We start from the raw sequence: 18,181 nt of genomic DNA on the forward strand, positions 1-18,181 counted from the left end.
ACTGCTACCTAAATCAAATGGTGAACTTCCACAAGCATGGAACAGATACTGTGTTCTGAGCTCAGCAGAGCCTGCCAGAATGTAATATTCCTCAAATACCCCTTTTCAAGAGTGCAAACAAAAGGAGATACATTGACTAAGAACCAAGCTTTGGAATTCTGTAACCAAAAATCCATAAAGAAATTTCTTTTTTTAGGATTGAAGTCTATCTATAATACTGTACAGCACAATTATTTATCCTGCAGCTCAATGCACTCACAGCAAAACATGCTCATGCAACATATAATCACGTTTTGCCTTAACACTTAGGTAAGGAAGGACTTTTATTTATGCAATATATTTGAAGCCAGAATTTCAAAAAACAAGAAAATTTTGTACTCCTATCTAAAATTTCAGTAGATGTTAATCAGAAAGATCAGCGATGTTTTAAATACAGTATTCATGCTGAATAACTTGCTGGTCTGTGCCAATTTGGCATATCATGGAAGCTACAAATACTTTGATATCCAGAGACTATGCAGTGCTTCTCCAAATGCTTCTTAACCAAAACAATTCACAGATGTTTGCTCATCTCTCTGCTGAACGTCCTCCTAAATTAGTTGATCCTAGAATAAAAATACAGGTACAAATGAAAATAAAAAACTTGGTAAAACTAAAGTAAAGCTTTATTCTTGTAAATTATTTGGGGAATTTATTTAAATAAAAGCAAAATTATTAAAAATTAAAAAAAAAAACCTACACAACTGATGAAAACTTTTCTATTGCCATTTTCATGAATGTAAATGTGCTCCTCTGTATTTCCATAAAAGCATTTTTGCCATATTCCAATTTTAGCTACACAGGTGAATCTCCAAAGCATTATTCTGTATACGAACTGAATTTAATTGCAATCATACAGCCAAATGACATGTATTACTAAAGTTCAATACAGCTACTTTTTTTATAACATTAATTTCTCCAACATTATTCAGAGATCCTATCAGGTTCATGCTTTATTTCACATACTGTAACACTCCCCAGAAATCTCGCCATTAAAAAAATTGATGTAACCTTTTACAAGCTATAAGCCTTCATTATTTTGGTTTCATGAACTCAAAACTACTTGGTATATGTAGGAAGGTCACATGTATTAGTATGGACTGAAAGTGCTTTAGAGATGAATTATCTTTTTAATAGAAGTTTAAAAAATATTTCAATGGCAATGCAAACTCAACAATAAGGACAATTAGGTTTGCAAGATGTGATTGATCAGGGTGCTCATAATCTTATCTAGGTTCTCTTTCCCAAAAAGGGCTAGACCATTCAAGGTACCTTCTGACCAGGGCTGCTCTATGATACTGTGACTCTGATTCTGTGATTTTATTAATTAATGTGCCCCAGTGCAATTCCTACCCAAATCCACGCCCTCCTTGGGCTGATGTTTATGCAGCTGCTTTTGCTAGTTTTATGTTGCACTCAACAATGACACCCTGGACTAGCTCTCTTTTTACTGTGATCTGTGGACATTTACATGGATGTCTTGATCTTTAAGAAACGTGAAGTTGAGAGAGAAAACTTGGACATTATCAGATTTACATCTGTTAAAATCTAATTGTGAAGTGAAGCAAGAACACATTTTCACAGCAGATACCATCCTGCACATAAGACCAAGGCACAATACAATCATAAACACCAGCATCTTTCATATTTTGCTGAAAGCCTACTTCCAATTCCGAAATAACATTTTTATTTTTGTTAATTTATTTAAGCTGCTATACTGAACATTTTTCAGGAAGTGTTAAATGCTAGTTTATAAATATACTTGCCCTGTTGTCTTTGCAGAAGTCCAGAGAGGGTGATTGGCTGCCTTGACAGAGGCAGCTGTGGGGAAGGTGATGTAAATGGATACAGCTGAGGGGTTCTGAAATCAGAATTAGCCCATGATCCCCTTTGACTGCTCTGGGATCCAGATGATGATGGACAAGAACTCTGTGGTAATCTCACCAAAGGGGTGGATCTGTTAAGGAAATTAATTCATGCATGTGATTTGACACTACTTCTAAAACAATACAAAAGATTTCAAAAGTACTTCAATTTGTTGTCTATGTATTTTTACTTACTGAATATTTTTACATATTTCAAAAAGCAGACTGACAAAACAATTATGGAATCAGACGTGGAAAAAAAGAAGTACTTCATTACACATATTTTAAATTTCTGCTAGGAAGATATATTTGGCTTAATGGTTATAAAGAACAAGAGTTTAATTTTTCTGGAACAATTTAAAGTTATTTGTTGATGTTAATAATTCTCACAGTTTAAGACATTTTCAATGTTCAAATGAAAAAACAGAAACACCTGTTGCAGCCTGCCTGAAAAGTTCAGGTTATTTAGAGAACAGCCCATGTGCAGACATTGTGCTTTCATCTCTGATTTTTGTAAGAATGATACAGCAGAGACATTGTTAAACTTCCTCATTATAAAATTACCCCTTTCAATAGGAGTACCATGACTGCAGATGTCAACAGCCACAGAAGCACAGATTATAACTGCACATTTTTGAAAAACGTGATTTCAAAATAACTTTCCCCCAAAACCACACATTGATGTAGATGATAGCCAGGCTGCACAGTAACACTTCTTCAGATCTAGAATATAACCTCTGAACATACATATAAATAAAGGCCAGAGGGGACATTTCAGTCTCTCGTAGGAGATGGTAACCTCTTGAAAAAGTATTGAATTACCTTGTAGATCCTGTTCCAATACTCTGACTTGGCTTTATTAGAGCTATCTGAGAACTCCTGTAGGATACACTCCCTGTTGGAATCAGACATTTGGAAACAGGAACAACGTGAATTACCCATTTTACTTATGAAGGAACTTTGGAAACAAAGATTAGTAATTTTATTGCATGATTTGGGACGAATTCATGATTGATTCATTCAAGAACTAAAAAAGGTACACAATTACAATAGTCAATGAGAGAGCTCAGCTGTCACAAAAACGTCATATTGCACCATCCCTGCAAATCTTGTTCCAGTTAAACACATGGTGGTTTCTTTCACCTTCTTTCATTTATTAGACTATTAATAGACTATCAAGACAGCTGTGCTGAAGTGCTCCAGTTCTTCAGCTGATCTTTTTTTGCCCCATCCATCTCTGAGAAGGAAACTTTCCTTAGTGCACCATTAAATCCTTGTTTCCACTTACCCTTACTTTTGCACATAAACTTTCATTCCCTCAGCACTGTCCACTGCAAAACTTTCTGTGAAAGTTCTGAAATCTGCTGAACATATAACTGTTCTACATAAAATTTTACTGTCTAATAAATATCTATTTATATTTAGACACAATAAATAAAACAGTTAACCTCAGCTCTCGTTATCTTATACTTAAATTTATAGGGAACCACGCATTTAGGAAGGATCTGAGCATATAAATCAGACATAACATAGAAAAAGCAATTTTTTCTCCTCCATTGAAATTGCACTGCAATTGCATTTGTCTTTGTTTCAGGACACATACACCATGTAAAACCACAAGAGTACTAAAAGTTCTTTATGTGGCTGCAGATGGATTCTCTGAACTGCTGAAGCCAGATGAAAGCCTGCCTGAGCACAGACTGCTGCAGAAACAAGCTGTATGTAAAACCAAGAATGGGAAAGACACACAGATAGCAGGCCTGCAAAGCATTAGGAATTCTGGGAAAGTCCTCACAAATAAACAGGACTCAAGAGACTGCACCAATTCCAGCAGGCTGTTACTCATGTCTTATTTACATCTGAGTGCTACCCAAGCTCAGGGTATGAAGGAATGAAAAAAAGTAGTGGCAGGTAAAATGTCTTACACCCTATAACAGTGATAAAGTGAAAAAAAATCACCTTTTTGAAAAAAATTCTTGATCTCCACTACTTCACTTCTGTTATAAAATTTTTTTTTAACTTCCATTTTGTTTCCCCCCTTTTCTTCATGTGATATTTAATATGACATTGCGGACAATAATACTCTCTGTTAACCAGAAATACATAAAATTATGAAGCTTAACCCAGGGTCAACAATGTATATTGCAAGTACTCCTGTTCTGTTCAATCACACATATAGTTACAGTATTTTCTTTGCAACTGTTGATTTGGCAAATATTGGTTTGGTTACAAGTAATCATTTACTGAACAGAAGAGGTAAGTACTAGGAAAACCTTTCATACTCCATTTTAACCATTTCCCAGCTGTGGGATTGAAGTTCACATGGTAAATTCCTCACACCTCAACACAATTCAAATTTTTTCAGTAAATTGATAATGTATGGATTTTAATTTATTCATCCTCCTAATACAACAGAAACGTGATTCAGTTACAAAGTTTACTTTTACTCACCCATACGTCCATCCTGTGGTGGAGTTATTACTGATAGTCTTGTTGGACCAGTTGGTGTCTCCAGCTACATGAACAGCAAGTCATTAACCCCAGTGTAATAAGCATATCAATTATTAAGACATTTTGAGCAACAATGTTATATTTTTGAGGTTTACAGAGTTGCAGGTTTCCAGAACTCTCTGCTGTCAGTTTTGTTCATAGCATTAAAATGCAAAACCTAAGAATTAAGATACTATTTTTAAGTATCTATGGGTAGGTGGGAAATACATGTATTTTAGCTTTATTATATAACCTACCACATTCAGATAAGAAGTGTTATCAGACACTCTCACTGTTTTCTGTGCTGACATTCCATTTGCAAGCTAGCAGCTGTTCCTGGAAGTTACCTCTCCTAACCAGGAGACTAACACCATGAAAAGCTCCTGCCTTCATTCTCATGTTAGCAGTATCACTCAAACCTGCAATTCCCTACTCAGTGTCTAAATGGTGCTTTCAGACCACTGACATTTTTGTAATATTGGGATTTTAAGAATTTGCCATTTACTTTGGCATCACAAGTTTAAAAGCCCGTATATGGCATGTGGAGAATATAATTCCAGAAATTAATGTTGTGATTTATTTGCTTTTGGTTTCTTTTGGGGAGCATCTGACTTCTATCCTACATCAAGCATATCTGAAATCACCACACCCATCAGAATGGTTTTGAATGGCTTCGGGGGAGAAACCTATTTTTTGCAGCATTAACAGAGTAAAAGAAAACAAAAGGATATATATGTGTGTAACCATACATAAACAAGTATCAAAAAACCCCCACTTACTCTCCTCATTGGTGAAGGTACAGGATCAATCTCCATTGCCTCCATCCTGGCAAGAAAGGTCAAAGTATGACATTGTAATAAAAATAACATTTTCATTATAAAGACTAAAATTATGTTAGATTGTAATGTTAAATTTGACTATTAATGGAAAAGCATAATACATAATGCATAAGACACATAAGTATTTAGGACTTATTCCAAAACTCACTAGCAGTAAGTAAAATCTATTCACTGATTCTGAGCTTTGGTTTAGACATTTACAGAGTAAGTTATTTTATGATTAGCATTGTTATTCTTCTATTTGTCTGAATAAATATGCATATTTATGTATTTTTCATTTGTATCCACACCAAGGGCACTCTTGATCTCTGGGGTTTTTTTGTAGAAAAGAAAGTCACAATCAAAGATATAGAAATATTTTAGCTTGAGCAAGCTGTATATTCATTTTATTTAAAATTAAATGAGCCTTACTGGAGTGGCTCATCCCATGTATCCTGAGACAACTACAGTGTACATATAGGTGTCTGTACAATAAATTTAGTTTTTCTCTACAGTAAATGGAGAGTGTCTCACTAATCTATCTATCTATGCATTCATCTATCTAGCTATTCATCCCAAAGTTCTTTGGAATAAGGTGCATCATGCCTTAGATTTCTTTCCAGTAACCACAATTCATACAACTGTAATGTACACTTGAATAGATAAGACTTTCCTCAGTTCTTTCATATTTGAACAGTTTGCAAAAACAAAACACAAAATCAAAAAACATTTTAAATTCACTGCAAAAAGGTTACTTTCTGTATAAAATATTAGTTAAGATTTTAATTGAAAATTAACAAGTTTGTACCCACGTTTCAGAAGTGGAAGGACGACTTGAATGAAGAGAATATGAAGAAAAAACATTCTGTTTTCTGGAAGGAACTGAAGTCATTAAGAAATTTAATATTAGAACACAGCTATGTCCAATGACAGGTATTCCATAGTTAATATTTTAAACCAACACTTCTTACTGGATGGATTTCTGCTCGTACTGGAAAATGGCAGTGGTGTAGTTTTTTCAGGAGGTTTCATACTAAAGGGGAAAGAAGAAACAAGAGATATAAATTGAAAGCTGGTTAGATTAGTTAACATGCCTAACTGGTCAATAAAGTAAAAAATCAAAGCATTTATCCATCAGTAGCAGGTTTTAACATAAAACTATTTGCCATGAAGCAAAGTAAGAATTTATTTGGTAAATCTATGAACTTGCTCTTTACATCACAATATTTGCAGTGCTCATTATATACCCAACAATATCAAATTTAGCACAACCTTATGACAAAGTACTTTAGGGAACAACACATGTTAAAATACAACTATTAACTATAGCTAAGCACAAAATTCATTTCATTTCATGAAATTATACATTTACCAAACTTTAAGAAATCTAGTTATCAAATGAAATGTTGGCATTTTCATGCTATTCAACAATAACTTTGCAAAATTGGTACCTTTGACAAGAATCATAAATAGGAGGAATATGTTTACTAGGAAAGCAAGTAGAGGCCCTAGGACACTTCTCTCTAGGTGGAACCCAAAAATAAAATCTAAAATTCAGTAAGAACTCTGTAATTGGTATAACCAAGAGGCTATTTATTTGAGATGAAGACAAGAAATCTGAGGCATAAAATAAACAAAAATATATAAACTGCAGTAATCCACCACATACAGAGTTTCCTTTACACTGTTTTTTTTCCTTCTGTTACATTACACCAAGCAGCCTGAGAGAGCAAAATACAGTATACGTGCATTTAAGAGTCAAGGGAAAGTCTGTACTAAAAAAAAATGCAGAAAAGGAATAAAGATCAATTAAAGATCAAATCTGTGCAATAAAAATGCTGGTTTCATGAACTGGCTTATAAAGGAGATTTAAATAACAGCTTTGGCTTTATGCTGGAAATAAATAAGATGAAAAGATGAAGGTGTATCAGTCATTGAGCAGAGGGATAAGTATGAGCGACCTCTTGGCTACAACTTTGATACATTTGAGAAAAAAGACTAATTCAAGATGAGACAAGAATTTAATTTTTACTAGAAATAGAAAACTATGAGAACCATGTTACAAAACTCAGGTAACGTTATAAATGGGCTACAATACCAGGAAAGGCATCATAGTACTTTCCAGGCTGATGCTATGAAGTCCATTGCAAAATACACAAACATGGTGATGCAACTGAATAAAAATTTAAAACTGAGTATCTATGTGATAGACTTTACCAAAAGTTCATTTTTAGAGTTAAATATGGAGTTGAATTGTAAAATAAAAAGATTTCTTCCTGACAGGACTGATTACTGTGAATAAAATGGATCTGATGTCAGAAATCACTATACATTTATTTCTGTAAAAAACATATGAAGAAGGCAACCAAAACATGAAATTTTTATCCTTTATCAATTAAAATTACTGTTGTCTGATTACATTTACTTTTGCTGCATCAAACCTCTTACCGTTGTATCTGTTGAATTTGTTGTGTTACTTTCTTGAGAGACTCTTCCAGCTTTGCTATCTGTGAGATAATCATAGATTTAAACAAAGTCTGTGTGAAATACAGCTTCATTTTCATCCAGCTAGTATTCTAAAGTGTTGAAAGGCTGCTTTCTATTGGTTTTAATCTTAAGACATCACTGCAATTCCAGATTTATTGGAGCTGTTATGGCTGTGTTATGGACCTATTAAGCAGTCAGTCTGGAAGAGATATGCTTCTTTTTGGCAGTTAAAGACTTAGTTTGATTACCTTTTCTTAAGTATGCTGGTAATACTGGATAGGAAAAGTGCTTAAAAATAGTTTTCTTTTCTTCTGCTTCTTATTTTTCATACTGATATAAAAGCTTTGTTATGATTAATATAGAGTTATCCGAAAAAGCCACCAATAAATGTACAAAATTCATTGTTTCCATAGTTCTCATTTCAGATTCAAAATATATTCAGATCACTTCAGTATCCATTTGTAGTAAGCCTAAGTGAAAAGTTTTTTCTACTCTGTTAAGAGACACAACCAGAAATATCTCCATTAAAAATGTTATGAGCTGGCAAAATTGAAGAATATTAAGGTCAAGAACACTAGGTCAGCTCCCTAGTATGTGTATTTTTTACAGTCTTTCATTATGTGAACATACATTATATTTTATGAAGGATGTAAAAATTTACTCAATAGCCTTAATACTGCATCTATGTTTTATCCCTAATTTCTATTATGTGACCTTAATCCTTCAGACTGTTCATATTTTGATTTGAAGGCAAGTTATGCATTTGCTTGTTAACTTTTCATGCTTCTCAAACTATTGTTTGAGTCCTTTAATAAAATTACCTGATTTATAAAATCATATTGTTTGTGGGAGAAACTATGCTCTTTTTGCAGATGAAAAACTCTGCGAAACAGATGAAAGAAAAAAATGTAATTTATGTAAGATCTGGTTTTTGGTATTCTGTTTTTTTCTTCCTTCCTAATGAGAGCTAGGTTTGATTAAGAAAGGAACCAGTCAGGAAGAATGTACTTTATCCTGTTGCTCTGTAGGACTGGGTAATTTTAAGACCAAAGTACCTTAAAGAACCTGAGTAACTTATTTGATTTTCAGTATTTTGGGATTCTACCATAACAAGGACACAGCATAACAGGACATCTAGACCTGCCAGGAACACGGACAGCAAGTGGCCACCATCACCTGCACCCTAATACCTGCATAACTCACAGAAACAGCAACCAAGCAGTTTAATGAAGACCATGAGACCTCGCTGGTTGACAGTGACAAGGATGACAAACTAGAAATAAAGAAGGGGACCGGAAACAAGACAGCCAAGCATGAGAAGCTGGAATGGTGTTTAATACAACCAGCCTCTCCTGACCCTGATCCAATGCAAGCAGTTTTAACACACTAACAATACACAGAATGGGCAAAACAACAACAAACCCACCCAAAACAGTGCGCCATTGAAGCAGCAACCAACTGCATTTTCAACCGTTTTGGTACTGTCACCTGGACACCCACCTTAGGTCAAGCACCATCCCTGAATACTTCACAAACATTGCTGAGTGAATGTCTCAACAGTAAACAACTTAAAAAATTACCATTACAAAGTATTAAAACTCTCCACAGATTCTTTGGAGATAACATCTCAATTTATGATGAATTCTCTTAAGATATTTGTTTTACTTTTTCTACAGGTTTCAGTTTTACCATCTGGAGTTGGTACAATAGATTAGAAGGGGGATGAAATCAGGATTCTTCCCTGGTCTGGCTTTGAAAGCAGAAGGACGGGACCCTAAAAGACCTATACTACACTATGAGTGATTCCAAAATGCATTCATGGAGAAGAAGGAAGAATGGGCCACAGAGCACGTAGTTTTCTAAGCTTTCTATCCATGACAATCATACCAGAAACTCTCCTCGCACATGAAATGGCCAACTGGGCAGCTACTTGAGATTTTCCTCAGTAATTTCATACATGGGCACCCACTCATGAGTCAAGTCACCAACACTGCCAAGTAGCTTTAAGCAACATCCCATATCCTTAGAAATAAAAGAAACATCCAACTATTTAATCAAATATTTAGAAGTAGCTGAAAAATGAAAAAGGAATCTGCCTTCCAGCCTACAAAGGAAGAAGCACAGTCACAAATGCAGTACCTGTTCTCCACAGAGTAATTAATTCTGTCCTTCACACTGAGCTATCCCAAATTCAGGGTGTTTCAGGGTATATCAGCCCTTGTCTTGCTCCCCACTGCTCAAGCAGCTCGTTTATTCTGTCAGCCCTGGTCTTCTTTGCCTCTGGGCTCATCTTCTACCACCCCTCTCTCCCCACCTCTTCCACCTTCCCCTCCATACACTGAACTGGTTTCTTCCCTCCCTGTCCTTTGATTCTCCATTTAATCTTAACCACCTCAGAACGAGAATGTTTTATTAGAAACAGTAACCAGAATTAATAGAGTCCTCACAGACTTTAAACAATTAAAAAGTGGTATTTATAATGACAGTAATGAGTCAATCCTGATAAATTATCATAAGTATTCCCATAAAAGACTGAAATATCATTTCTAAAAATAAACCAAAGTAACAAGGCAAACATAAACAAAAAACCTAGAAAATCACAATCAGAGTTACCTTTTGTTTGTGGTATTTTAATAATCGCTTACGATACTTTTCTTGAAATTCTGAAACCTAAAAATAAATACAGTTAAGCTTCACATAATTACATTTATGCACCTCAGCAAAGAAGTGATGGAAAATAACTACTTCACAGTATTCAAAGTTTTCTGTCTTTTATAGGCAGTTAACATATTTTTTTTAAATGCTCTTCAAAAAAATCCCAAACTATTCTAAGTTATTATCACTGACAGACAAAGTCTTATAAAGTCAATTTAATCGAATATGACCTACAGTAGAGCTGGTAGATTTATTTCACTGAAGTTACATTTTAACACTATGTTCAATAGAAAGGTAAAGACATTAGAAAGCCAGTTTAGCTGCAGTGTTTCTTATTCATCAGAGCTAAGCAAACACATAAAATTAATGGCAACATAAAAAGTAATCTGTCTTACTGGCAATTATAATATGCCTTGTAAAAATACCCTGTTAATTAAAAAATAATTGTTAGACACACTGTCTGGTGATGTGTAAGCACTTCTTGTGTCCACATGAGGATCATAAACCATGACAAGTAAAAATGACAAGGTAGGCAAGACAAGAGCTTGAGAAACAAATTACCACAGGTAGTAACTTCTAATAAATTTTTCTTCTCACATTTAAGACAACTGCCAGAACATCTCTAGGAATTGAGACAACCAAGAAGAAATACTCTGAGAATATAAACCCATAAAGGAGTATCCAGCTTAAATGGTTATTTTATTCCCTGTGGAAAGACCTAGGAGGTTCCCACTGAATACTCATCAAAGGATCAGTGTGTCTTTGGAAGAACTGACGGAAGAAATGTTCACTTACAAAGTGATGGCTCTGAGCTGTCTCCACTAACTCAGAAATGAGCTCTTGGGTCTAGGAGAAACCTGAATTTATCAGTTTAGTGCTCAGTACCAGTCAAAAAGTAAATCAGATCTTACCAGTAGTTTAAAATGGAATAGGGGACATCATCATTCTCCTTTAAAAAAATGCATGTTCCTATATGCTGAGTTTGCTTAACATCTCAGAAAGGATAGAGCAGGTCTGAAAACAGTTCAGATCAATCAGAGGTATGCAAGAACTTCAGTAGAAGAATGACCACACAGAATATGAATCTTCACAGCTGAAAAACAGTTGAAGAAGGGCTGCATCAGCAGTCTAAAACTAATTATTAGCACAGACGTAGTGCATGAGAATGGATACTTTTTCCTCCAGAATCAAATTCAAGAGTAAGAAATGAAACTAACAGGTTGAAACCTGAAAAAATGAAATAATCATCATACAGTGAACAACCTGTGGACCTCCCTTCCACAATATGAGACAGATGCTAAAATCCAGGAAACAAGCTGACAATTATGTGGGGAAAAATATCCACCAAAGCTTCTGAATGCAGACCAATCCCACTTTGAGAAATCCCTGTGCCACGAGTTGTGGAAAGCTGGGAGTCTCTTCTGAAGATGTATCACTACATCCAGCTCTGCTCTCACGCCTTCCTAAGCACCTAAGATGGCGAATAAGCACCGCTAAGAAAGCGAAAGGTGCCGCGCCCTAGGTGACCTCAACAGAGAGCCTGGCCAATACCTTGACACTCTATTGTCAAGGTTACCATTATAGTGAGCATTATAGCTTTATTAATAGTATTAATTTTGCCTTGTTTTCACATGTGCTTACAGAACACAGTACAGAGAATGATATCTACTACATTTAATCAAGCCATGCTTGTTGAACAGAAAAACGTGGGAAGTGTGGAGGATTTTGTGGACAGCTGGCTAGCTGAGAAAGGTCATGCAGACATAATATTGTTGGTTAAGCAAGAAGAAGACAAGTATAGGAATCAGCAGTCAGTGTCCACATAGGGCAAGGGCACTGTGCCCTTGGTGCAACAACAGGATAAGGAAGAGGATTTTTGTTTAGAAATATGAAGAATCTGCAACAGAATAACTACAAGAATGCAAAAGTAGGCGTAGTTAGCTGATAAGTAACTAACCAGTAATGAGCTCGCCTTTTGCAACATGTATTAGCCTTATTAACACCAATATAAATATGTGTGCCTATCAATAAAGTTTGAGACTTGCTGATCACTCATATTGCATGCTGCATTTCTCCTGCCGATCCAACACCACCAAGGTGACAAGGTATTCGATTAGATAAGAGATTAGATAGCTCTTACGTCTTTTGATGCTGGGACAAGTTCTGAACATACCTCAATGCCTTCACTACACTTCAGTATGTTCCCAACAGGTTATCTCAGGCTACAGAAAAGCTACCTCAGCCTGGAGAGATTGAGCCCTCCTTTTTTCTTCCTTTGGCACATCGTGGAAGTTTGTATTCCCGTGTGATTGGAGGTGCGCAGGTTCCCTGCATTTGTTCAGTTTATGGAGTAACTGCTGATCCTGCTGCTAAAAAGTGGGTATGGAAGGATAGAGGAAGGGTTCACATTTACTTAGTGTTCCTTCTGCATCTGAGGAGGAGCACTGCTCAGGAAAGGGACCAAGCTCAGCTTTGGAAAAGTCTCTGAGGCCTGGGGTAGAGCAAATATGAATCCATGATCATTGCTGGAGAAAACAGGTGATATCCTCTGGGTTCTTGTTCTGCTGGATCAGGAAGCCCACCCAAAGATCAGCAAGCCCCAGCCCAAGGAGATGAGAACAGCCAAGGAAGGCTGCAGCTGGGCCCAGGGACCATGTATGGCTGGAGTGGTTAAAACTGCTGCTGAAGTGCACAGAGAGAGGCACAAGGACAGGAAGTCCCAAGCTGAAGAGATGCAGAAAATGAGGAGGAAAAGGGAATTTGTATGCACTTAACCCAGACAGCTACTAAAGTTCTTGACAAGAAAATAAGCCTGACAAAAGGAATCCTATCTGGAAATCATAGAAAGCAGGAGGGAAATGACCTTGGAGCAATTTACTGCATCTCTGGGACAAAAAAGAGGTGTGTTTTGATTAAAAAAAAATAAATTAGAAGGAAGAGAGAGCACAGTCAGCTCAGGACTGTGTCCAGCTCAGGTTTTCACAGTGTAACTTTTTATAGCTATAATTAAGGCACACTATCTGGGCACATTTAAGCTTCTGGAAGATCTAATTTTTCACTGCATGGCATTGAAAGTGATTTTACACCATTAAAATAACCAGACTAGTGATCCTTAGAGAGAGTTTGAAAACATAACCAGTGACCATAATGAATAATTTATGTCTCCTTAAGAACTCAGAAACTGTGGAATTAAGGAAGTAAAGATAGTAATGGGCATACATTCATTTTCAAGCACCCACTCATACACTTTTCCCATTCACATAAAATTCAGTAGGAGTTGCTAATTATTTCATAGAGTTAAAAAGTTTAAAGGCAGATTCACCTGTGATATTTCTTTTGAATATTTCTTGCTCAACACATCTATTGGCATGAACAGTGATTGAATATCAGGACTTGTCTATGAAGAAATGAAAATATACCCAGGTTAGCATTTTTATTAGCAAGTCAAACAAAATAAAGTCTTTTGTGTTTCTTAAATTGACTGATGAATATAAATTAAAAAAAAAACACCTGACAGATTAGAGAAGGATAAAGCTGAATCTGAAAATAAGCCTAGTTTTCTTTAACGGCCTTATCAACCATCTGGAAAGCATTGGGATTTTGTTTAAATATATCACCCACTTAAATACTTATTGTGATTAAGATAGCACCAGCGTCCAGAGGACTCTCAAGGAGGATGCTGTGGCCCCTGGAAGAGGCACTGCATTCACACCAACAGCCAGGTTTCTGGCAGCCCCTTTCCAGGCTTTTTGGTTCTCACCATTCCCACATGGGATGCATCCTACAATCAGTTTTATTTCTAAGTCCTTTTTCAGAACAGTTCCAATGTTGACTGGGATCCCTTTGTCTCTCCCTACCCATTGGGCAGCAGAATATTATCCTAAAATAAGGAAAGAGCCTTAAAGTAATTGTTGAATTTTTAAAATATTTTATGACTTGTGTCTTTTAATCAGAGCTGTGCATGCTTTACGAAAACTGCTTTTCCTTGCTTTCCCCAGCTACTAATTCTTACAGAACTCACAAAAGGTAAGTAATTGTATTTTCCTCTACAATTTTGAATTTGGTTGACATCAGCCAAAGACTCAAAAATTTCCATCTGACAGACGGAGAAACACAGACAGACAGCACAGTTAACCTACCTAAGGTATTTCAGTAAAGAAAATAAAAACAATACAATAATATTCCATCTTGAAAACTTAAGATATTTATAAAAATATATTCAGCTTCTTTAAATGAGATGAACTCATAGGAACCAAGCTCTTGCAATCTATTTAGGGGTCAATCAAAGCAATGATATTGATTTAAGTACCGATCAGATTTGAAAAAAATAAAACCCAACCAGCTTCATGCTGATACAAAAACTCTTTCAAATAAAGATTTGTGTAACACTGTTTATATTTCATCTGCTGCATGGAGGAGTAGCAGATGTTCCTTTGATATTCTGAAATACTGAACAGCCATCATCTGACTTATTGTAACACTTAACCATCCTCTGGGGAAAAGCAAGTGGGGATCATGAGACACAGAAGGAAGACATAAAGGTGACAAGAATGCATTACTGCAAAGATGAGAATATTTAATGTGTACATGTTGATTACCCCAACATACAATTTAATTAGGACTTCTAACACATTTATAGGACCTCTTCTCATTGGGAATTCTTCCATAGCATCAAGCTCATAAAGCTTACCGGGTATATTTCCACTCAGGTTCCTGAATTATAGAGCCATGACTTTTTTATATGCAACTTTAATTATCATTCCAATCATTTTATCTGTTCTTAATCAAGGATAAGCAATCATCATTAATGTCTTTCTTAAAGAATATGGTAATTTGCATCCTTCCAGCCCTCCAGAGCAGTGACATGTTCTAATGAAACATCTAATATTTTTGTTAAGTGTCCCAATAATTTAATTTTTAAATTCCTTCTGTGCTTTTGAAGTAAATTATCAGGTTCTGCTGAAATGGTGCAATTTAAGACTGATGTAACTTAAAAATTAACATTGTTTGGAGCAAGGTGTTGAACAAAATGACCTCCAGAGGTCCTTGACAACTTAAATTATTCCTTGACTGAAATTATTAACAACGTTTGCAGCATGAATACGTTGACACTGAAAGCATATTAAAATATGCCCTTTAACTGTTTATGAAGGGCTTTTTGATTCTTTTCATGTTTGATTACTGTGTGAATTGTACCTTTGTATTATAATTGCATTTTGTTGTTTGTTGCAATTTTTTTGAGTAACATTGTCCTCTTCAATGTGCAAGGCCTTCATGTTTAGCTGTACTGAATTTTATTAAATGTTTTTAGTGTTTCTCTTTCATCCTTATAAGGCATTGTCTCTTAGGTAGGCATCAGTCTACAAAAATATGAATGTTTCCACAACCTATTTATAGAATCAGCTAAAGAGAAGATTGCTCCTGGGAGAAATGCAAAATTAAAGATTCCTAATGATTAATCAAGAAATGGAATTAAAAGCTCTTAACTCTCCAGTGAATAACAAAAATTCCCAACAATATTTCAAACTCTTTCTTAATCACATAGCTATAAGGAAAATAGTTAAGCTTAAGAGAAAACAGGGAAAAAAACCTAATCCACTTGAAAAGACTGCTGAGCTTTCAGTCCATTACATGAAATAATTCATTACAGTTCATTTTTTGTGATGCAAAAATGCCAAAATCAATAAGCATTTTTCCCCATTTCTAAAGTAGTCACTGATGTTACACAGTAACCAGCTGTATTTCTTGAAAAGTTTAGAATGATTTACAGTCTAGCAGTACCTGAAAACCTAAAAAGTTTCCATAGGCTTTAATTTAAATGAATATTTACAACAAAAAGCAGAGCTGTCTAGTGCCTGAGTATCTTAGTTTAGCAACCTGTTAGCAGTAAATAGTCATGTCACAGTTGGCAAAAACAGAAAAGGAAGCATTCTTTAATGCAAATAGTTTAGCTGTTAAGCAAACCACAGAGTAATGTAATGCAACAAAACTAAAGCTTGATTTACCTCTTTTGAAAGGACTAAGGTACGACAAGCCCTCCTACAGACCAAACATTCATCTTTTTTGCCTGTAAGGTAAAGACACATTTAAAATATAGATCAAACGGAATATATATTGAATATATTGTAAATATAATGTGATGCCTAAACCTCTGGAGCTTGTGGAAGAAATCTGCAGGTTGCACAAGAAGTATGAATAAACACGAATAAAGAATTTGATTCCATAACCATTACACTGAGTTGTGCAGGAAAAATGTGTGTGAATGTCATCAGGTCTTACTCCTGTAAATAAGCATTCATGTAAATGATTTTATGAATACCATTAGTGTCACAGAATGCAGGTGACTTTTAGTTTCCTTGATTTAAATAGGACTACTTGCCTGGTTTAATTAAATGTATGCTTAAGTGCACTAATGACTTACAGTCAATCTGATACATGGCTTTTTAGACTGGGGCACAGTTAGGTTATCCCAACAAAATATATGAAACGCAAATGTCAAGAAATTAGTAATTTTGCCTTTTGAATTCCCCCAGAGTGAAAACAATATCCCAACAAAATATATGAAACCCAAATGTCAAGAAATTAGTAATTTTGCCTTTTGAATTCCCCCAGAGTGAAAATAATAAAATCACTTTTAAAACTTTACAACTTTTAAACTCTTTATCTGCAAACATATTAGAAAATATCCATAGAAAATACACATTATTTCAATATTTATAATTGATAACTCTACTAGCTACTGCCTTTCTGAAGATTTTAAGGATCAGCGTTTATAAACATCATTACATACATTTTAAACCTCATTACTACTGAATTCACAGCAAAAAGATACATAGTCTCTCATATGCTTTTCTACCAAACAATATTAAGAGCAGAGAGAAAAGATGTTCATGTTCTAGGAGCCTGCAAGCTGTAGAGGCTGCATTTTATGATCCTCCATCCTCAATAGCAACCCTGTGAAAACATCTAGTCAAAAGCTTTTAGTTCTGAAATACAGATTGATCATCTTTTCTGTGTGCCCTTACAAAAACCAGGGCATTTAGCACGATGTGAAAGGGGAAAACATTGGTATTCGTCTGCTGCATTTTTTTCCCTTTTGTAAAACAACCTCATTATTCCTCTGCGTTTCCCACATAACTTTGTCCAAGAGCATCACATGAGTCCCAGAATACGACTCTGGAACTGTAAAAACAAAAGAGCTTCAAAACATCACCTCCAATCTTCCCTCCTGCTGCTGAAAGTCTTCAGGAACAACACTGGGCCTCAAAACTTATCAAAACTACTTCCAAAACCTATCCTGAACACATCCTACGTTTTTTCAATTGCTCTTTCACTAAGGAAAAAACATTATTTTTCTCAAATTAGCCAGAACAGAAGACCATCTACTTGTGGGGTTTTTTTAAAAACAAAATTATGAATCATAAGCATCCAGAATCCAGTTTAATTAAAGCCTCCATTGCCTGTGCCCAAAGCTTGCTCTCAAAGCCTCACCCACCTGGAGATGGGCACAGGCAAGTTTTACTGTTCAAAGCGAATCAACAGCAAGGACTGGAAAGGCTTATCAGCAACATTCGAAAAAGTGCTCAGGGCTTTGTTGTTTGTTTGTTTGTTTGTTTGTTTTTCCACAGCGGGTGAGAAATACCAAAGTTTGAGGTGGATGTGTGCACGCAGCACAGCCCGCCCGGCCGGGCGCGCCCCAGCAGCCATTACCTTTCTGCAGGCAAACCTCACAGAAAACGTGGCCGCAGCTGGTGAGGCAGAACCGCGGCGTGGGGTTGCGGGGCTCGCACAGGCAGGAGTTGCAGAAGACGAGCCCGGCCATGGGGC

General features: G+C 35.8%; 1 protein-coding gene across 1 annotated transcript; it reads right to left on the reverse strand.

The window, feature by feature from the left end:
• Positions 1 to 286: 286 nt before the first annotated feature.
• RNF212 (ring finger protein 212) lies at positions 287 to 18,176 on the reverse strand. The gene is made up of 12 exons (XM_038136400.1): positions 18,065 to 18,176; positions 16,360 to 16,421; positions 13,677 to 13,751; positions 10,313 to 10,369; positions 7,661 to 7,719; positions 6,184 to 6,245; positions 6,025 to 6,094; positions 5,174 to 5,219; positions 4,356 to 4,419; positions 2,727 to 2,799; positions 1,806 to 1,996; positions 287 to 605 (listed from the first exon to the last, which is right to left on the reverse strand). The coding sequence occupies exons 1-12, from the start codon at positions 18,174 to 18,176 to the stop codon at positions 568 to 570; spliced, it is 909 nt and encodes a 302-aa protein (XP_037992328.1). The 3' UTR covers positions 287 to 567.
• Between the last annotated feature and the right edge of the window lie 5 nt (positions 18,177 to 18,181).

The sequence above is a fragment of the Motacilla alba genome, chromosome 4, assembly GCF_015832195.1.
Source record: "Motacilla alba alba isolate MOTALB_02 chromosome 4, Motacilla_alba_V1.0_pri, whole genome shotgun sequence".
Lineage (NCBI taxonomy): Eukaryota > Metazoa > Chordata > Aves > Passeriformes > Motacillidae > Motacilla > Motacilla alba.

Bases quoted from the DNA above. Each gene is read 5' to 3' on its own strand.
- RNF212 (XM_038136400.1), bottom strand. From the start codon at position 18,176: ATGGCCGGGCTCGTCTTCTGCAACTCCTGCCTGTGCGAGCCCCGCAAC. The intron at 16,422-18,064 runs GTAATGGCTGCT...TTTACCTTACAG, and splicing joins TGAGGTTTGCCTGCAGAAAG to GCAAAAAAGATGAATGTTTG. The intron at 13,752-16,359 runs GTAAATCAAGCT...ATTTCTTCATAG, and splicing joins CCTTAGTCCTTTCAAAAGAG to ACAAGTCCTGATATTCAATC.